We start from the raw sequence: 22,487 nt of genomic DNA on the forward strand, positions 1-22,487 counted from the left end.
AAGGACCAGGAGCAAGACAACAGAGGATGTAGGCGGTACAGCAAGTATGGAGGAGGAGGGCATAACGGGTCACAAGGCACAAAAGGTTGTTACTGAGGTATGACGTGGGGGATGCTCGTTGGCCCTGGGGAACGCCAGGGTGCTCAGTGAGCCTCATTAGCATATTGTTTTTACTAAAAACGGGGGGGGGGGGGGGGGGGTGTCACTTGAATAGCCTTTTTAAAGGCTATTCAGGCATATGCTTAGGTCAAAATACGTTTTCTGAATGATTCAGCCCCTTTAAAGGGATTCTATCATTAAAATGCAATTTTTTCTGGGTACCACTTCAGAATAGCCTTAAGAGAGGCTATTCCTCTCCTACCTTTAGATGTCTTCTCTGCGCCGCCATTCGGTATAAATCCCGATTTTCGTTGGTATGCAAATTAGTTCTCTCGGAGCACTGGGGGTGGGCCCCAGCACTCAAACAGCGCTGGGGGCATCCCCAATGCTGCACGAGAACTCTCCAGCGCCGCCTCCATCTTCCTCTGGAATGGCCTCTCTTCACGTCTTCTTCCGGCACTGCCTTCAAACTTCTAGGCCTCGGGCAAAGCCGACTGCGCATACCCACCGGTCACAAGAAAATGGCCGCTTACACAGCATTGTAAGTGGCCATTTTCTTGTGGCCGGCGGGCATGCGCAGTTGGCTGCCTGAGGCTTAGAAGTTTGAAGCCAGTGCCGGAAGAAGACCCGTTCCTGAAGAAGATGGAAGCGGCGCTGGAGAGTTCTCTCGCAGCATTGGGGACGCCCCCAGTGCTGTTTGAGCTTTGGGGACCGCCCCCAGTGCTGCCAGAGAATTCATTTAAATACTGACAAAAACTAGGATTTATTCCAAATGGCGGCGCGGAGAAGACATCTAAAGGTAGGAGAAGGATAGCCTTTCTTAAGGCTATTCCGACGTGGTACCCAGAAAAAATAGCATTTTAATGATAGAATCCCTTTAATCAACATAAAGAGGTACAAACTTTGTCACAGGAAATCCCCAGGTCTCTATTCCTAGAGTAGTTATTGATAGCTGACACAGACTCAAGTAAGAGATTCCATGTTATTGTATAGGAGCCCCAGGAAAAATTAGTAAGCCGATAAAGCAAAGGTCAAGACAGGCAAGTTCAATTGTTAGTAAAGGTCAGGCAGAGGTCAGGATGGGCAGCAAACGGGTAGATGAGAAACCAACTGGGTCATAAATGCAGAAATCACGCAGGAATGCACCTTTGTAGAAGAGGAACCAAATGGACCTTTGGAAGCCCTGACATGTAGTGATACTGAAGGGACCATTATACTACACGTGGGGCACTGAGGGGGCCATTACATAACTGTTGATGGGGGCTTCAAACAAAGCATTATTTTGTTAACATTTATAAGAGATCTTTACTTTGGGGCTACTCAGTTGGGATACTTTGCTTGCAAAGTTTGAGAAACACTGATCTAAGACAGTGCTTGAGGTACCTGTAACCCAGGGGGGTACGTTATGTAGTTTCAGGGGGTACCAGCCATGGCTAAGACCTACTGCTCTGGAAGTGACAGATTTTGCAAGTGCTTAAGTTCTGAAGCTCCTGGGGGGTAGTGCTGCGCAAATCCTCCACCATCTTCAAATACTGAGGCACAGTAATTGTCAAGCAGAGGCATACAGCACAAGACGTTGGGTCAGTATTAAGAGGGAGGGTCTCAATACTGAATACACAGATAGCTTCTGATCTGTGAAGAGATGGTAGGAAGCTAGAAGACCCTCAGAACTGTTAGTGTACGTCACCCAAAGCCGTCCCCATAAGAAAAAGGATTTCCTTGACTCACTATGTTTGCTGGTTCTTCATCCCCAAGATGTCCCATAAAGGACACCACAGTGTGTGTAGGGGGCACTTGGTTGGAACTTTTTTCACAAGAGGGTACTTGGCTCGAGAAGGTTGAGATACACTGGCCTAAGGCACTTGGGGGTAAATACACAAACTACTGTCAAGGTTTCCATATACTTTACTACTACTGCCTTTGAGGACTGACGTAATGGTATTCAGCTCCTGAGCAGCCGCCATATTTAAAGACCCGGCATCCACTGTAGTATTATGGCTGATGTCAGGAAGGGGTTAAAGGAAGTCTGCCACCAAAACAATTCACGTTATTAAAATCTATGAGATATGCTAATGAGCTGCTTGATGCAACGAGGATTATACCATGTAGTATAATACATCCAATAGTAACTCTAGGCCATTGACCTTGTTTCTTCTGGCACTTGGGACCCCCCAAAATGTGTAGTAAACTACAAAGGAAACTGACCGGGAATGGGGTGTTAAGGGCAGACGTGGAATGGTCTCCCACCACTGTCTGGTCCAGTTGCTCCAAGGGACTTGTTCCTGTGGAAATCCTCGCCACATGTGACTGGTCTCAGTGGCCTAAGTAAAGGAACTGGGATGTCGCTCGCATACGTTACTTGTGATTGGACTCAGCGGTCAAGTGCGGTGAGGGCTTCCGCTGGAACAGAGAGCTGTGGGGGACCCAGGAGCCTAAATTCATTTTCTCACTTTCCATGACCTCCTTACAAAAACCTGAAATTACTGGACAACCCTCTTAGAGTAAGTACATACAGTGGAAAACGTACAGGAATGCCTCTTCATTCTCCGCCGCTGTTTTCCGGCTGCAATCCACCGGCAACAAGATGCCGAGCCGGGCAATGACATTCCGTCGCGGCTTTCTGCTGCTGACTAGGCCCACATGAATGGGCTTGCAGAGGACCTTTCATGTCCTCGTCGGTGTCTGCTTTCCCAGTATGCAACTTGGTGCTGGAGATGTCAGTAGATTGTATATTGCGAGTCGCATATAGTAATCACAATGTACATTTTTTCTTCCTATCAGTATGTCTTTGTAGAATGGGAGGAAATCCACGCAAACACGGGGAGACCATACAAACTCCTTGCAGATGTTGTTCCTGGTGGGGTTCGAACCTAGGACTCCAGCGTTGCAAGGCTGCAGTGTTAACCACTGTTGCCCCCCCCCCGATGCCAGTATCTCCGCACTGTCAAAGGGGTGAACTTTACAGTCTAGCGTCATCACTAGTCTGTCAGTACAGGTCTATGGAAGGGTACACCAGGCTGTAAGACTCGCCCTTCTCACAGGGGGGGAGATATCTCCAGCACTGGGGTGTATACTGGGAAAGCGTTGAATCGGTACTGGTATATAATATCGCAAATTGATGAGGATGTGAAAGGTCCTCTTTAACCAGCAGGGGGTCTGCAGAAAGATTATATTTTCAACGTCCTGTTGCGACCTCTGCCTTTCCATGTAAACAATATGAGGCCGAATCTGGGTGGTGTATTGTTTTGCTTTCTTTGTGTATGTTCTGATTTGTTCTGTCCATATTGGACGTTTCTCTTTGTTGTGGGGCTGGCTGGGTCGCCACCTTGTCCTGCCTCCGTTTTGTATTTGTTCTTGTTTATATATAAATAAATAAAAAATTATATATAAATAATAATAAAAAAAATCTCAGTGGAATCTGCGTCAATGTGAACTTCTTAAGGGCTAGTTCACACGGCGGAAACCTTCTCCGCCGTGTAATTTCTCGGCACGGCTAGCCGCAAAGAGATGCCGATGCAGTGGGCCGAATGAATGGGCCTAATCGGGAGTGAGTCTCGCGTCGCAGGTCAGTCAGCCGAAGATAGGGCATGTCGCTTCTTTTTGCCATTAAGGGAAAAAAAGCGTCAGTGCTAATGGAGTTTTTTGTCGCTGATTTTGTCGCTGAATACACCAAAAAAAAAACTCCCAATAGAAATGGGAGGGTTTTTTAGAGACTGATTTTGAGGCGGATTCAGCATCAAAATCAGCGCCAATAACCTCCGCGTGCACTGACCCTAAGGTGCCCCAGGCGGTGTCTGTCCGGTGCTTACTCTTCTCTCTCCATAGACTGCACATTCTAGTAGGCGCGCTTATTTCGGAGTTCCAGTTAGGGGCTCAGCTAATAGGGGGTGTCATGGGGGCAATGTGTAACGGGCCCTATATCCTCAGGGGGCCTACTACATTAGAAGACAGCAGTATTGCAGATAACATAAGGCTGGTTGGGGCCCGGAAGCTTCATGTGCCACCTCCGCCTCCCTGAATACGGCCATGGCCCTTGCTTGGGCCCGGTATACCCCTGCTAGTCCGGTTCCACAGGCCGCACCCCCCGGTGTCCCCAGCAGAGGTCAGCTCACGTCACTGCCTACATCCCCGAGATGCTACTTCATTACTTTGTCCCCAGACTCCACCCATTCCTGCCCAAAGCCACACCCCTCTCCGGTTCAGTGCCGAATTATGATGACGTAACGAACGCGCTTCGGATTGGTCGGCTGGGCTGTACCACTCGAGCAGGGGTGTTCTGGCCGTGTTTTGCTTTCCCTTTCTGCCTCTCTCGTAAATCTTCCTAGCACGGCAAACCCTCTTCGCGCGCGAAGTGGTTCAGTCTGGGCCTCGCTGCCTCTTCGTTGTTCCCGGGAGCGGAAGGAGCCTAGAGTCCGGTAATAGGTGAGGGAGTCTACTGCGTGGCGGTAACGGAGGCCTGTGTAATTGCAGCGTGCACGGAGAAGTTAGGAGAGGGCTAGTGGTGCAAAACTGCGCCGGGTGGGCATTGCTGGGAGTAGAGGACACTACGTATGTAATAGGTGAATGTGCAAGTGCTGCTCCGAGTCACATACATGGCTGTAATATGTATAGGGCTCCATGTGCATGCATGTATGTGCACAGGTCTGTATGGAGCATGCATTGTGCTTATGTGTCACTGGCTGCATGTACGAGTCCTGTCTGCCTGAGGCTCTATGTATCAGTGTATACAGCAGTGTGCACACTGTATATACTGCCCTGTATGTATCTGTAGTATTACCAGGGCCATAGGACTGACCTGAGTCTCTGATGGCTATTACATTAGTAGTGATCGTAGGCCTTGTGTGACACTGATGTTAGGGGAAACGTTGGCCACACCTCTTATCACAATGACACCCCCCCCAAAAAAAAAAAAAAAAAAAAAAAGAGTCCCTAATGTGTCCCCTGTATGAATGGAGCTGTGACCATACCAAAGCACCAACACTCCATTTATAAGGAGTCCCTCAGAGGTGGTGGGTGTCGTAACATTCGGAACATCAGAGTAAAGGGAGTCTGTTGGGGGAATGTAAACACCATTAAAGGACGTCTGTCACCAGACCCAGCATATCTCCCCAGCTCTGCCGATAGATAGCCAAGGATCCCCAGACCCGCAGATAGATAGCCAAGGATCCCCAGACCCGCAGATAGATAGCCAAGGATCCCCAGACCCGCAGATAGATAGCCACGGATCACCAGACCCGCAGATAGATAGCCACGGATCACCAGACCCGCAGATAGATAGCCACGGATCACCAGACCCGCAGATAGACAGCTTATGATCATCAGACACAACATATCACTGCAGCCCTGCCGATAGATAACTTAGGGTCACAGGACCCCACCGTATCATCCAAGCCCCGCAGATAGATAGCTTATGGTCATCAGATCCCAGCATATTACTCCAACCCCATAGGTATCTGACTCAAATAGTGTTTCCCCCTTGTGAATCACTGCCTCCATTACTGAGATATCACTGTTTTTGTCAATTTGCAAATGACCTCTTTGGAGCAACAAGGACGTTGTTGTTCCAAAAACATAAGCCCTCGTTCACATCTGCGTCGGTAATCCATTCGGGGGAGTCTGCATGGGGACCCTCCGAACGGACTACCAAGCGCATTTGCAAGCGGTGTGCAGTGAAAGCATATGCACCCCATAGACTATAATGGGGTCTGTGTGCTTGTTGCAAGATCTCCGCAGGGAACATGCGGACAGGAAAGTAGATCACAATCTACTTTCCTGTCCGCATGATTTGTGCGGGCAGCGTGCGGCAAGCACACGGACTCCCCGAACAGATTGCCAAACGCAGATGTGAACCAAGGATAGGCTACAACACCCCCCTCCCCCCCCCCCCCACCCCCCATTGCTCCAAAGAACTCATTTGCATGTTGACAAAAACAACGATACGGAGACACTTCTTCAGATGACCTTAACCTATATTGGTCCCTTATATTATATATTGGTCCCTTATATTATATATTGGTTCCTTAGTTTAAGATAAGCCTGTCAGGCCTGAGACCGCCCATAGGGCGCCATTATCCTACTATGGACACAAACTGTGTAGCCCTAGTCTACCTTAAGTTGCTTTCACACAAGAATTTTTTCCAGCTTTTTTTGAGCATGTTAAACAGTGTCTTTGTACCACGAAAATTGCAGTTAGGGTTTATCTGGCTTATATGACTGATGGCCTATCCTTATTCTTATTCTTATGGTAGAGTTGGAAGGGACCTCAAGGGCCATCGGGTCCAACCCCCTGCGAGTGCAGGTTTTCCTAAATCATCCCAGCTATATGTTTATCCAGATTGCGCTTGAAGATTTCCATTGATGGAGCGCCCACCACCTCCCGTGGCAGCCTATTCCACTCTCTCACTCCCCTCACTGTCAGAAAGTTTTTCCTAATGTCTAATCTGTATCTCTTTCCCTTTAGTTTCATCCCATTGCTTCTTGTACTTCCTTGTGCTAATGAGAATAGGGGAGATCCCTCTGCACTGTGACTACCTTTCAGATATTTGTAGACTGCTATTAAATCTCCCCTCAGCCTTCTCTTCTGCAAACTAAACAATCCCAGGTCTTTTAGCCGCTCCTCATAGGACATGGTTTGCAGACCTTCCACCATTTTGGTTGCTCTTCTCTGGACTTGCTCCAATATATCGATGTCTTTCTTGAATTGAGGCGCCCAGAACTGTACACAGTATTCCAGGTGTGGTCTGACCAGGGAAGAGTACAGCGGAATAATGACCTCTCTTGATCTAGATTCAATGCTTGTCTTAATACATCCCAGAATTTTATTAGCCTTTTTTGCAGCAGCACCGCACTGTTGGCTCATGTTGAATTTGTGATCTACTATTATGCCCAAGTCCTTTTCCCCTATGCTATCACTTAGTTCTATTCCTCCCATACTATATGTTTTTTACATTTCTGTTACCCAGATGTAGAACTTTGCATTTGTCCCTGTTACATACCATTTTGTTCGCCTCAGCCCATTGTTCCAGTGTGTCTAAGTCCTTTTGAATACTCTCTCTCTCCTCTCTAGTGTTGGCTATTCCTCCTATCTTCGTATCATCTGCAAATTTTATGAGTTCCCCAATAATTCCATCGTCCAGATCATTTATAAAGTTATTAAAAAGTACTGGGCCCAGAACAGAGCCCTGCGGCACCCCGCTTTTGACTTTCTTCCAGTTCGATGTGTAGCCATTTAGTATTACTCGTTGTGCCCGATCATTAAGCCAGTTGTGAATCCACCTAACTGATTTTTTGTCAAAGCCATACTTAATCATTTTTTCAATAAGAAGGTTATGTGATACTTTATCAAATGCCTTACTGAAGTCAAGATATACTATGTCCACGGCATTCCCTTGGTCCAACCATTCAGTGATTTTGTTGTAGAAGGAAATCAGGTTAGTCTGACAAGATTTATTGGTCCTAAAGCCGTGCTGGCTCTGGTTAATTAATGCCTTCCCATCCAGGTACCGAAGTAAATGTTCCTTGACAATTTGCTCAAAGATTTTTCCTGCTATCGAGGTCAGACTTACCGGCCTGTAATTTCCTGGATCGTCCCTTTTCCCCTTTTTGTAGATGGGGACAACATTTGCCCTTTTCCAATCTAAAGGGACCACTCCTGTTTCCCATGACTTACTGAAGATTATAGCAAGGGGTTCTGTTATTTCCTCTGCTATCTCTTTCAGGACTCTAGGGTGTAAATCATCTGGTCCTGGGGACTTGGTTTCCTGTAACTTGGCTAAGTGCTCTCTTACCAGACCTTTGCTTATAGACAGCTTGGAGTCCTCCTTCCCCTCATCTCCATCACCATTAATGTCGATATTTCCATTAGTTTCTTAGGAGAAGACGGATACAAAATATGAATTTAGTAGCTCCACCTGCTGTTCCACCATGTTAACTGTTTCTCCTTTGTCATTCTTCAGGACTCCAATGGTCTCCTTCACTTTTCTTTTGCTTTTAACATATCCCCAAAATCCTTTTACCTTACTCTTTGCCTCTTTTGCAAGCTTCAATTCGTGTTCAGCCTTAGCTCCTTTGATGCTTGTCTTGCAGAGTCTGCAGACTGCTGTGTACTCTTCCTTAGGTATAGTTCCCATCTTCCACTTTTTGTATGTTTCCTTTTTAGCAGGTTATGTAATTTTTTGGTCATCCATCCTGATATTTTTAGGTGCTTCCCATTTTTCTTCCTTCTAGGTATTGTTAGTTCCTGTGCTTTAATGATTTCCCTACGGAAGATTTCCCACCCTTCATGTGCATTTTTGTGCTTAAGAATTTTGCACCATGGAATTCTGCTAACCCTTGCCTTCAGGCTCTTGAAGTCTGCCCTGCTAAAGTCGAGCCTTGAAGTCTGTGTCTTCTCAGGTCTTCTTCTTCTTGCAACCCCAAACTCAAGTATAGCATGATCGCTGAATCCCAGTGTCCCTGCTACCCGTAGTCCCTTAACCATGTGCTCTTTGTTGGTTAGGACTAGGTCCAAAATGGATGTTCCTCTCGTGTTTTCTTCTACTAGCTGGGCAATGAAGTTGTCTGCTAGAGAGGATAAAAATTTGATGGAGCCTTTACTCTTGGCTGTGTGGGTTTCCCAATGAATGTCAGGGTAATTGAAGTCTCCCATGATCACTATTTCATGTTTCTTTGAGAGCATGGTCATTTGCTGTGAAAAAATCTCATCCATGTCTTCTGTCTGTCCTGGTGGTCTGTAATAAACGCCTAGAGTCCTGAAAGAAATCCTGTTGGGGTCCGACAACCAGGTACCCCGCAGATCACGGGTACTGAGGCGCTGCTTACTTTACGTATAAACTGTAGCAGTGAGTGTAGGTATTGCAGCACTGCCTTAGACTTCAGTGGGGCACATTTCATGTTGTTGTTGTTGCTGCTTTTGCATTTTTTATCTGAAAATGCAGCATGTTCTGGGTCTGTTGTTATTTTTAGGCATTCTTCATTGCAGGTTGGAGTAAATTGCTTTAAAAAAAAAAAATACAGTAAAATTGCTGTGTGAATGAAAAAAATACCTGAATGTAAAACCAAGTTACAGATCCGTGGAGGCCTTGTACCCCTCTTGACTCTTATAGGCCCAGCAGAAGACGACTCCATTCAGAGCTGACCATTTTATTCTCCCTAGGCTCTATGCCTTTGAGTTAGTTCCTAATTTCCCTAAATTTTGCACACAAGCCACGCGATGTATCATGAATAACATCTAACTCTCTGCAACTAGAATTGGTTGCGCATATCTGAATGGAGTCATTTCTGATGGACGTCCATGAATTTTTGCAAACCTTATATACACTCACCGGCCACTTTATTAGGTACACCTGTCCAACTGCTCGTTAACACTTAATTTCTAATCAGCCAATCACATGGCGGCAACTCAGTGCATTTAGGCATGTAGACATGGTCAAGACAATCTCCTGCAGTTCAAACCGAGCATCAGTATGGGGAAGAAAGGTGATTTGAGTGCCTTTGAACGTGGCATGGTTGTTGGTGCCAGAAGGGCTGGTCTGAGTATTTCAGAAACTGCTGATCTACTGGGATTTTCACGCACAACCATCTCTAGGGTTTACAGAGAATGGTCCGAAAAAGAAAAAACATCCAGTGAGCGGCAGTTCTGTGGGCGGAAATTCGTTGTTGATGCCAGAGGTCAGAGGAGAATGGCCAGACTGGTTCGAGCTGATAGAAAGGCAACAGTGACTCAAATAGCCACCCGTTACAACCAAGGTAGCCAGAAGAGCATCTCAGTACGTCGAACTTTGAGGCAGATGGGCTACAGCAGCAGAAGACCACACCAGGTGCCACTCCTTTCAGCTAAGAACAGGAAACTGAGGCTACAATTTGCACAAGCTCATCGAAATTGGACAATTGAAGATTGGAAAAACGTTGCCTGGTCTGATGAGTCTCGATTTCTGCTGCGACATTCGGATGGTAGGGTCAGAATTTGGCGTCAACAACATGAAAGCATGGATCCATCCTGCCTTGTATCAATGGTTCAGGCTGGTGGTGGTGGTGTCATGGTGTGGGGAATATTTTCTTGGTACTCTTTGGGCCCCTTGGTACCAATTGAGCATCGTTGCAACGCCAAAGCCTACCTGAGTATTGTTGCTGACCATGTCCATCCCTTTATGACCACAATGTACCCAACATCTGATGGCTACTTTCAGCAGGATAATGCGCCATGTCATAAAGCTGGAATCATCTCAGACTGGTTTCTTGAACATGACAATGAGTTCACTGTACTCCAATGGCCTCCACAGTCACCAGATCTCAATCCAATAGAGCATCTTTGGGATGTGGTGGAACGGGAGATTCGCATCATGGATGTGCAGCCGACAAATCTGCGGCAACTGTGTGATGCCATCATGTCAATATGGACCAAAATCTCTGAGGAATGCTTCCAGCACCTTGTTGAATCTATGCCACGAAGAATTGAGGCAGTTCTGAAGGCAAAAGGGGGTCCAACCCGTTACTAGCATGGTGTACCTAATAAAGTGGCCGGTGAGTGTAGATGTTCAGTGAGAGACCAATGTGAAAACACATTATCGCCAACTCTTTCTTAGTCCCCTATACTTACCCATGATGTCCTATACTTTTCCTAGTTTAGGGTAGCTCCATTATGCTTGGTCCCTGACATGACACTTTTCTAAATCTTGGCTCCTTCATGGGTTTCCTGTCATTTCTATTTGCCAGTATGGCTATGTCCATTTCTCCTTACTTCCTCATCCCCTTCTTTCCTTGGGTGAAGTTTTTCCAAAAACTTTTGTTGAGGTTACATTCACACTGTTTAGTTTATGAAACAGTCTCAAAGTCAGCGTGCCGGCCGCTTCCATTCATTCCTATGGGTGCGTGCGTAACGGCCGTTTCGAACAGTACTCGCTCATCTCTAATAAGAACCTAAAAAAATGTGTCCTTATATTCTTATCTATTTATGTGTGACCTACCTGTTGTATTTTCTTCTGCACTTTGTTCCTCTACCTATAGTAAGTGGAGAAATGCATTTTGTGTACGTACCCTATCAGTTTTTTAGGTGACATGGACTTAAGACTTATTCTGTAGGTGAGGCCTTTTAGTTTAGCTCACTCGCCTTCCCTATTTCACATCAATAACGCTCTCATGAGCAGTAACAATGTATAATCCAATTAGTTTCCATTATAAGCAAGAGGCCTCTTGCACACGGCATAATGTATAGGATGTTATATGGCGGCTTTTGGAGACCCCTGCAGGTTTGCATTAGAGAACTTCAGGGATTCCTTGTGACATGTCACATGTTGTCAGGTGCTACATAGGGAGTAATCGCTTGACATGTATTGGATTGTGCTTTTGTATGACATTGACACTTAGAGAGATGCAGAGTTCCCTATTATGGGTGTTGGGGCTGAGCAGCTATATGGCAGCCACTGACTTTCCTGCTCCAGTTTCTTGTGTGAGAACAGTGCATTACATATGTTTGTTGGTAAAGGTGTATATCCCTGCATCGGATGGGTCGGTTACCTGGCCCTAATTGTCTTAGGTGTCCTCACGCGGACTTCTGGCACATGCTGTGGAGCTGCCCGGTTATCCAAGCTTTTTGGATGTTCTGAACCAACCTGTCCCATTTTCTCCCGAAATATGCCTATTCGGTGTGTTGGAGGAGGAGCTATGGCAGCATCACATCCACGTTTTCCTCCAGGAATGCCTGTTCTATGCTAGGAAGGCCATCGCCTTGCGGTGGATGGCCCCTAGACCTCCATCTCTTCCCCAGTGGCGGAAGCTGGTTAATGCGGTTCTTCCATTTAATGGGATTATATATAAAGGGAGAGGTTGTCCCAAGAAGTTTTCTAAAGTTTGGGGAGCGTGTGACTCCCCCATGACCCAATATTCTGCCCCTTCAATGCATTCGGCTATTGATGCCTTCACTTCGTAAGGGGTGGCGTGTGCTTTTCACGGCTCCCCCTGTCATGGTACTGCTTCATTTTGTTGGTGTGTTCTGTAATATTCTGCTCTGAACTGTACGGGCGGTGGGTGGGGTTTGGGGACGGGAGGTGATGATGCTGTGGCATATTTCTGTTTGTAATTTTTCTGTTTGTTTGATTTGAGCTTACATTCGATTCCACTGTGTTATTTGCTTTGTTATGCACTTTTCAATAAAACGAGTTTAATAAAATAGGTGTATATCCCTACACCATCTGATAATGACAGTGCCACATTGTGCAGGGTATGGGGAATGTAGCTCGGTAGAAGCAGTGGTGCGGACCCAAACATGTTAAGGGCCCTGTCACACGGGCACAGAGGGGGCAGATTATCACGCGTAATCCACGTCATAATCCGCCCCCTCACCATGGAGGCCTATGTAGACCGCCAAGGCTACTTTTTTCCCTGAGCGGCATGTTGCCACTCATGGGAAAAAAGAAGCGGGCTGCCCTTTCTGCAGATAGATTCCACGGCTCATGGAGCTGCGGCATCCGCCTGGCGGCAGCAACCTCCGGTGTCGGCCCATTCATTTGAGCCGACTCCGGAGGGGAAAAGCATGACAGTCGTGGCAGGCGTCTTTTGACCCGAGAGTGACGCGGCTCCCTGCGTCACTCTTGGTGCCAAAAATCGCCCCCCCCCGTGTGAACTTGGCCTAAGACAGATAAAAAAAAAAACAGGAAAATAAATAAACCTTCACTTCCGGCACAAATGAGTAAAACAAAATACAGCCTTAACTTCAGGCAAAAATAAAATATAATCCTGCTCTACCGAGCGACTAACTAAACAAAAAACACAAGCACAAATTAGTCTCACCGTACTCAGGGTTACAGGACAGACCCAGTCATCTCCTCACTCCCTGGATCTGCCCTGAAGTGAAGGCTCTGCAACCTTTTATGGGCCAGTAACAAGTCTCAGGACCCACTCCGGGGGCTGAGGCCTAGTCCACACAGGACCACACATAAGTCAGGAATCTGGGGCTGAAATAGCGGCACTACAGCACTTTGTCTTTAACCTTCTCAAAAGGGGTAATCCCCTAACAGGGACCACCCATAAAATCTTACGAGGAATAGCACAGTGCACAGTTATATGAACACATGCTTTAGAATTGTTATTTTGTCAGTAATACATGTACCCTATGTACGTAGACTTGTCAGGAGAGCTGATACACCCTCTAGAAATCAAAAACCTGCCTGGATAAAAGAACAGATTTTTATTATTTAGGAAGTAACTAAGGCTGGGTTCACATCTGCGCTTGTACTCCATACGGGGATTTTGTTCCCCTCTCCGCATGAAAAATGTGGAGAGAAAAGCGCTACAAACATCAATTATCTCTCCACATTTTTCGCCCTTTTCAGGCTGAAACCGAACAGAAACCACATGGACCCCATTATAGTCTATGGGGCCCATGGGTTTCCTAAGATATCCACATTTTTATGCGAATTAGATTTCAGTTCAGGGGGGCCCCAAGCGGACCCCCCGAATGGAAACATGAACTCAGATGTGAATATCGCTTAAGCAGGTTTCCACATGTAACCGCTATTGAAGCAGACAGGGTTTCTGAATGGGGACCCAAAGATTGAAAACACGAACACTAGTGTGAACCTAGCGTAATAAGACACAATATCTTCCTTCCATTTCCAAAAATTGTATTACAGTATAGTAATACAGTAAAGAGACTCATCCCTGGTCCACAGGATAGGGAATAAGTGTCACACTGGGTGATTATTAGGGGACTTCTGCACCCTTGTTCTCCTCATCACTGTGTGTCCCAACGATCAGAACCCCAAAGATGGGAGACTTCTCTTATTCTGTGGAAAGGGGATGAGTGTCTTAAATGGCACATTTGTGTGAATAAGACCTCAATCTAAAAATATCAGAGCCAGTTGGTATAGTCTGGTGGCAGCCAAATTAAAAATCTACAATTGCAGTACCAGCCACATCCAACGGACAGAAGTGGCGCCATTTCTGAAAGAAAGCAGTCCTCTTTTATAATCCTTAAAAAGAAGATATTAAGAAGAGTATACAAATTGTATTTTCCTCCACTAAGACCCCGTGACGCTGTTGTAGTAACACTACTCTTTTGGCGCATCTTTACACTTGGTTCAGCCATAGCAAAAGAAATCCAATGCCAAATCTGCAGCAAATTCTTGACATTAAAATGTGGCTTTTTCTGCTGTTTAGTTACCTATTCCATCCTTTGCATTGCAAATCTGCACAGCAGATCGGCCACGTCTGGGCTCAGCCACGATTTGCATTGGATTTTATTATTTATCCCTTGTAGTAGAAAGAATCTATGATTTACTGTATAAACCGGCGGAGATGATTTTATGCATTTATGTGTTGCTGCCATGTTTTCTAGGACAGGATCTGGACGCTCCGGCTTGTAAAGCAGACTGAAGATGTCTTCTGCAGCCTTCTTCCTAAAGAGCGCGCGCTGTATAGAAACGTAGACACGTTTGGAGCTGTGTCGGTAATAGAGATCTGGCTAACCTGTATCAGTATACCATAGATTATTATATTATATATGGCACATGCGTTATTATTCATGTCTTGTCACCCCACTAGAGAATCAGAGAGAGACTGTCACAAGAAACACAGCTATGGGCTCACAAAAATGCCCTGGCCCAGGAGACACCCAAGAATGTCTTCACTCTCCTCCTGAGCACGACAACGACTCTGGGATTGAAGATGAGCTGAGAGCAGAAGACAGCGATTCCACAATCTTCGTAGCATTCAAAGGGGACATAGGGGACAAAGACCTACAGTGCAAATTAGAGAAAATTTTACAAGGCGTACCCGATCTTATCACCATGGGTAAGAACATTCAGCATTGTACTACTCATACATATATCTCACTTAACATTGCAAAAGTTGTATTAAAGGGATTTTAATCTCCTTAGTATAGATCATTGGTATCACATTGGTGGAGAGTGATGATGCAAGGAACCCCCTGGTGAGCTGCCAGAACTAAACATTGGATTTAAAGGGGTTGTTCCATTATGGACACTTATTCCCTATCCACAGGGTCCCCGGTGATCAGGAAGACGGGGGAATGGAGCACCAATACGTTTACGTGACTGATCTTCTGTTCACTCCTATGAGGCAGTGCCTGTAACCCCATAGAAATGAATGGAGCATCGCTAACAAAAGTGCACTGGTGCTCCATTTATCAAGAGGCGTTAGGACAACTTTTGTGGCCCCTGTCCTCCTGATCACTGGCCTCAGCAGTCACATGCTTATAGGTCGCTGGTACCCGACCTGTGACTACTGAGGCTATAGCAGTCCTGTGCCCAACCACTTATTTTACTGTTCTGTTTTGTACATTTCATTGATGGTTTCTTAATGGATGTATTAACTCTATAGAGTCCAACCAACTGAAGCTTAGAAAGGTGGAGCCATGGAATAGTGTTCGGGTCACATTCAACATCCCCAGAGAAGCCGCCGAGCGCCTGCGTCTCCTTGCCCAAGGCAACAACCAGCAGCTACGAGATCTAGGAATTCTGTCAGTCCAGATTGAAGGTATGACCGTGTGATCGGGAGTAATTGTCATTTCATTAGACATCTCACATGTTATACAGACATATTAGGTTATGTAGGTGATGGTCTGGCCACTTGTACCCCGCTGACCGCTAGAATAAAGTTGCTTAAGAACACACGTGACTCTCCAGCTTTTGCAAAAACTACAACTCTCAGCTTGCAAAGATTTAATTTGCTGTCAGTAAATGGAAAAAAATATTCTGTACACATCCAGACGCTGAAAAACCTGTCCTGATCATGCCCTTGTTCATATGGGTGCATATTTGTTATGGAGACGCTGTCACCCTCTGTTTTCTTTGCTTAGACAGTGACTGAGTATTTCCACATATATGCAATAGTTGCCTACCTTTTGAAAACAAGGAACTGGGTCGGACTCTATAAATGCAGATCTTTGCTTTATGAAGCTTCTTCACTAGTGCACATACAGTCAGTACAGTCAGGAAGCAGAATAGACAGGATCTAGGTTCAAAGTGTTATGAGGATGTTTAGCTATGCTACTGGATACCATTTTAACATGTAAGGGTATGTTCACACAGCAAAATCTGGCTCTGATTTTGAGGCGGATTTTGCCTCAAAATCCGTGTAATATTCTGTTCTGATTCTGCCTTCCATTGTTTTCAATGGGAGGCAGGGATTGGCGCAGGACACAAACAGCAATGGCACGAAACAGTCAGCTGGTCAGCAACTGCAAATCACAGCAGAAACTTGACGCTCTACTGGAGAATCCACGTCAGAATACGTGCGGAAAAAAGCCTCCCATTGACTTCATTATAAATATAAACACTATGGACAAAAGCTTTTGATACCTACGCATTGAACTTATGGGAGCTTTATGTCATCCCATTATAAATTTGTAGGCAGTAAAACATTTGTCCAGGAATTTCATAACTCGTATAGGAGGCTGGGGAAGATGAAACATAAAAAAAAAATGATATTCACCTGTCTCCAGATTTCTGGTGTCTGTTGCCTCTGTACTTTTCCTCAATTGCTCTGATCCCCAAGGTCACAGCTCAGGGGATGGATCTGAACCGGAAATTAATTGCAAAATTGTCTTCCATAAATATTCCTTGTATCAGAATGGGCTTTAAATGACTGATTTATTTAATTTACGTTTCAGGAGAGGGAGCTATTAACCTGGCATTACCCCAAAATCCAGCGCAAGAAGTGAGGCTGAATGGTCCAGTAGCAGCAAGTAATGCCATGAGGATTGACCCCAACTTTGCAGTGCAAAATAGAGCAGGTACGTCTCAATTAGAGGTCCGCCTTCTACATTCAGCCATTTCCATACCGGGAATCTATGAAAAATGCGGAGAGAAAAGCATGTGGTTCCCATTATAGTCTATGGTGTCTGTGGGTTTCCTAAGGTAACCGTGTTTTTATGCGGCTTAGGTTTCCATTTGGGGGCTCCCCAAGTGGACCCCCTGAACAAAACCCAAGCACAGATGTGAACCGAGTTTTACCCTGCTTATGATATAGTAAAATAATAATAATAACTTCATTTGGAGATGACCTTTCTTAGACCTTCCACACAAGTATCACACTTACCAGCATAGGTTTATCACACATTATATGCCATTTTCTGTAGATTTGAGATTCAGGTGCACAGAGAGTAGAAGATTAGACTAACATAATAAAAGACATGGTGGAATATATTGGGCACATTTTTTTTTTCAATTCAAAGTTTTATTGCAAATTTTTGCGTACAACAAGGCCTGAAACAGACCAATAAACACAAAAAGGAAAAACGCAAGTACGAACAGTACATACCAACAAAATTAGTAGTAAAGACACCAACAACACCGGACCCCCAGGGAACCCCGGGAAAGGTCCGGCCATGATAGAAGCAAAAGGGCAAAGGGGAGAGAAGGAAGGAAGGAAAAAGAAAGGAGAGGCACCAGGGAGGGAGGGACGGAGAAGACGAGGAAGAGAGAGAAAAAAAAGTGGGGGGTACAGGGAAAGCACTCGAGAGAAGGGCACGGAAAGGGTTACAGATGGCAGACAAACCATCCGGGGAAAAAAAAGGGGGGAAGCCACAAGTCCAATACCGGAGAACATAAGGCAACAAAACAGTGGGAGCGAGAATGCACCTGCTTGCTGCAATCACGAGCAGAGTACACCTCACAGGTCTAGGAGGGAGGTTCAGAGCCCAGGAGCGTTCGATAGTCCCCAGAGCGTTGGAACTCAAACCAATAGAACCAGATCTTAGTGTAGGCTTCAGTCGTACCATGAAAGAGGTGAGATTTTCCAAACGCATGATCTCATTGACCTTCAAAATCCAGAGGGACAGAGGAGGGGGTTCAACTCTCCTCCAGAAGAGCAGAATGCAAGCACGGGCATATTGAGTACATCTTACTCCAGCGTCAACGAGATCAGTTCTGCTGTACGAAATACCAGTCTTCCTGAGTCTTCCCCACTGACTTTACGTGGCAACTAGCTATTCACTTTTGAATTCAGCCACTTAGGTAAAAAGTAGTGCTAGCAGCTTTCTTGCCCGTAACGCTCGCACCATTTTGGTTCACTGTTACGTCATGTGACTTGCAATCTGACCTTCTATATACATCTGCATCAAAGTTGACTGACGTCCTGTACTCTGTAAGAGAGAGAGTCAGTCTTCTAGTCACATGATGTAATAGCAGATCAGAAAGCAGTGGGTATTTTTCCAATAGGAGTGCTTCTTTGCAAGGCTTGTCCTATTCGAGATGACTCCTTTCAGAATGCAGCCCCCAGGATGATCACCTTATTGCCCCGGATATCACTCCCAGTACCCATGACAAACAACTGAATTTACCAACCCAAGATACAGCCAGCCAGACTCTCCCAGCAGCGACAATCGCAGTATAGATGTAGTATTACATGGTGACCAATAAAGGACATACATGGTGGCTTTCTGATCCAGCATACAAACGGGTTGTTATCCTGTATAAACACTTTAAGAAGCCAAATATTTCATCATTATTGCACTATGGCAAACCACATGTATTTGCTGCAATGAGATGGTGACAAAGGTTTTTCACTCATTTAAAAAAATATTAACTCTACTCTGCCTATTACTTCTCAGGCTTAGTCAGGATGAACAACCCAGCGGCAGCCTCCATGATGTCCCAGGGTCCTCATGTTTCATCAGCTATGATGGCTGCCGGTGGCAGCACGGACCTCCAGCCCAGGACTCCCAGGCCTCCTTCACAACAAGGTAAAATAGGTGAGATGAATCGTAAAATATTCAACCTATTCAAGCCAATGGAAACATTTATCAAAGGTAATGCCAGCCAAAGAGCTCAATGCAACCAATTAGGCTCCAGATTTCAGTGTTTTTGGGCGTTTGCTGCATTTTGGTTTTGCACTACTTTTGAAAATGTTCCCCAAATAATTTTCTTTTTTGTGTTTTGTTTTTTTTTTATCATGTTTTAATTATGAACAATATATTTTTTTTTTAATTTACATGCACATAGGACAACATATGAAGAAAAGATATGGATACAATTACAGATTCTACATAAAAACACAAACAGTAACAACAATCGACATGAGCCTCAGCTTAAACCCCCCCCCAGGAAATAGAGAATACATGTACTAGGGCTGTATATACTTCCAAATTAAGGATAAAGGGTCTCTCTAGCAGGGCACACATAGGATATAAGATATAAGCTTTTGTGGCGGAATCCGCCTGAAAATCCTGACCAAAAAAACGGCTCCCATTGAAATCAATGAGAGCTGGTCATTTCTTATTTACGTGAGCGGTCCGTTCCGGTTTCCGGGAAGAAGAAGCGACATACTCATTCTTCAGGCAGATGCCGCAGCCAGTTCAGCCACGGACGTCCGCCTGAAGACACTCCCTCTCGACTAGGCCCATTCATTTGGGCCTAATCCGGAGCGGAGTGCCTCAACTGCATGCCGATGCAGTGCACTGACATCCAGTCGCAGCTAGGGTTTTTTTGGTCCGGAATCTGAGGCGCCCTCCGCCTCAAATTCCGGATCAAAAAGCTCCATCTGTAAGTTTATTTCTGACGTTGTAAGCAGTTTACATCGAGCCACAATACATGGCCATGCTTTATACTATATTCTCTGCATTTCATCTATATCACGGAGATCAATGAGACCCAGCAAGCAAAGTCGCATCAAGGGCCAAAGTTGCATCACAAACCTTTTTGAAGTTGTAGAATTTTTCTCCAATAATCTCCCACATCATGTGCACTAAACTGACGTTTTCCATAGAGCACCTTGGGAATAATTGTCCTAATTTCTGCATTCTCAATCCAGTGTAAATGTGCATTTATCGCCCTAAGAAAAGATCATTCTGTGGAGTCCAGTAAATGGTTACAAGAATTTTTGACTCTGTAGGGCCTGTTACACAGACAACAAGGTTATATACACTGTCAATCTATCCAGAAGTGTATACCGCATGGTGAATTAGTTGTGTCATGAACCTCTGTCCTTTTGCTCACATACACCCCCAGCTTTTAACTGAAGTAGGTATTGTGGTGTACACAGCGGCAACATTTGAACTCGCTCAACTTTATTTATTCACCCTATAACACCAGTTGACTGTTAGATTCAGTAATAGGAATTTTCCGTCACATATATGCATTTTTCATTTATTATTACCATTATGTATTTTTCCATAGATTTTGTTTCCTTGCTGCAGATTATTACTAATAATCTGTTTTCCTCATAGATATTATGGATCCCTTCGGGTCTGGCTTGAATTCCCAACCTCAGAGTCACCCCTCCGGTTCCTTGGCTCCCCAAATGCACCCCATGCAGGGTGTTGTCGCTAACCGGCCAGTCAATCCAGCCAACTTTCAACAGTTTCAGCAGCAGGCTCGGCTGCCCCAACATCAGCAAGTATCCCAAGGCCTTCGCCCTGCTTTTGCAACGCCTGCACAAGTTCCTGTGCCCCCGGGCTGGAATCAACTAGCATCAGGAGCTCTGCAGCCACCTCCAGCCCAAGCAAGTATGGGGACAGTGGCCTCCAACCAACAATGGAAGAAATCTGGTCTGGGTGCAGGTCCATTACAGCAACAACAGCAGTTTCCTCAGAGGCCATCACTGTCCACAGGGCAAACACCTTCTCACCCACCACCTCCATACCCATTTGGCAGCCAGCAGGCATCACAAGTTCACTCCAATTTCCCTTCCATGGCCAATTCAAATCAGTTCAGCTCACCTCAAATGAAACCAATGCAGGGGGCACCTCCTCGGGTGCTCACTCCATTGCAGCAGCCCCATCTCTCCAAGTCTCCTGCCTCATCTCCTTCCTCCTTTCAGCAAAGCTCTCCTGCCTCCTCCCCTACAGTGAACCAAACACAACAGCAGGCCATGGGACCACGGGCAGGACAGGGCGGTACATTGCCTCAGGGGTTTCAGCAGCAGACTGTAAGCTCTCCTGGACGCAGTGGCATGATGTCACAGGGAAGCACAGCAGGAAACTTTTTGATGCAGCAGAACCAGGGTCCACAGAATATTCACACAGGTATGTTCACATTACCTAAAGCATACCCAGCCATACCATAAATCAGTAGTACGGTATGCGCACAGGCAGGAGTAACACCAGTTCTGGTTATTGTATGACTTGTATTCTGCAATTTTTTGGCAGTACCCCCTCTGCATGCACTGTCTTTAATGTTAAGTTGTTCTTGAGCTGATGGGTGAGGACTAGTTACTATGATGCCCACACTTTACGCAGAACCTAGAGGGGATTCTGCTCATCTGGCCATCTCACTCAGGGCTCGTTCACATCTGCGCCCAGTCTCCGTTCTGCAGGTTTCCGTTTCCTGCACAAAACAGAGGGAGGAGACGGAAACCTGCAGGACTCTTTCAATCCCAGAGTCGGACATGCAGTACTCTGTATCCGATTTAAAAAAAAAAAAAAAAAGGTTTGGCGGCGGAGAGCATAAAACGTTCACCGCGGCTCACGGCCAGACCCGGTCTGAAAGGTTTTCGTCTTCTGCAAGCAGAAGACAGAAACCACAGAACGGACTACCGAACGCTAGTGTGAACCTAGTGTAAGAAGTATTAGCAGGATCATTATAGGACATTATAGAATAGTACTGACTAGAGATGAGCGAATACTATTCGAAACGGCCGTTTCAAATAGCACGCACCCATAGGAATGAATGGAAGCGGCCGGCCACTTAACCCCCAGCTACGTCCATTCATTCCTATGGGTGTGTGCCATTCGAAACTGGAGTGTCGTATAGTACTCGCTCATCTCTAGTACTGACCTGTATAGGATTTAATAAAGCACTTCGGTGAGATAAAAACTTCCTATTTAGCTCCAGCAAACACTGTCTGTGCCTGTATCTCTCCACTCAGCTCCAGAGCTCTCCTCCCCTATACTTCCTCCATAGACTTCTTTGTAACTTGATAACTGTGAATCCATTCTGTCTTGTTTAACCAAGACAGATTCGGTAGAGCTTTCATAGTGAGTGTCAGTTTAGTAAGGAGAGGAGAAGAAATAGAGCCAGATGAGTGTAGAAATTATACCACAAAGTTCCTCATGTGTTTCTACTATTGAGTATTGACAGTTACTGTTACCTTTATCTGTCTGCAGAATTTTCTGCATAATCCTTGACCCCAATAGTCATGTATAAATCCTGCGGAGAGTGTAGGAATCTCCTGGTGATCAATTCCATTTGGGGTTGGAGTCATTTGTTCTAGTGCAGACAGAGCAGGGAGGGAGGAGGCTCCTGCTGCAGCCAGTTGTCTTACAGTCTGTCTTAGGGTTGTCAAGAGGATAAGGATGAGCTCCTGGGACATGCAGATTTCTCAGACACCAATTTTTATTTTTTTTGTGTGTGTGTTGAGTGTAGCAGTTAAACAACTTGACATTTGCAATTTAGAGTAGGGCGATGGTTTAATGTAAGACAATAGACTAAAAA

The 22,487-nt window shown here is 45.5% G+C and overlaps 1 protein-coding gene across 6 annotated transcripts in view; it reads left to right on the forward strand.

Annotated features, from left to right (window-relative positions):
• Window positions 1–4,450: 4,450 nt before the first annotated feature.
• NCOA6 (nuclear receptor coactivator 6) overlaps window positions 4,451–22,487 on the forward strand; it is a 35,957-nt gene continuing 17,920 nt past the window's right edge. For 2 of the 6 annotated variants that reach the window (XM_075277509.1, XM_075277512.1), the window contains exons 1-7: window positions 4,451–4,521; window positions 14,432–14,542; window positions 14,640–14,886; window positions 15,436–15,591; window positions 16,727–16,849; window positions 18,668–18,808; window positions 20,282–21,079. In XM_075277509.1, the coding sequence (XP_075133610.1) occupies window positions 14,673–14,886; window positions 15,436–15,591; window positions 16,727–16,849; window positions 18,668–18,808; window positions 20,282–21,079 (1,432 nt within the window). In that variant the 5' untranslated portion in view covers window positions 4,451–4,521; window positions 14,432–14,542; window positions 14,640–14,672. The remainder of the gene's footprint in view (window positions 4,522–14,431; window positions 14,543–14,639; window positions 14,887–15,435; window positions 15,592–16,726; window positions 16,850–18,667; window positions 18,809–20,281; window positions 21,080–22,487) is intronic. The other 4 variants (XM_075277511.1, XM_075277514.1, XM_075277515.1 and 1 more) reach the window with 3 other exon arrangements.

This window comes from Leptodactylus fuscus, chromosome 6, assembly GCF_031893055.1.
Source record: "Leptodactylus fuscus isolate aLepFus1 chromosome 6, aLepFus1.hap2, whole genome shotgun sequence".
Lineage (NCBI taxonomy): Eukaryota > Metazoa > Chordata > Amphibia > Anura > Leptodactylidae > Leptodactylus > Leptodactylus fuscus.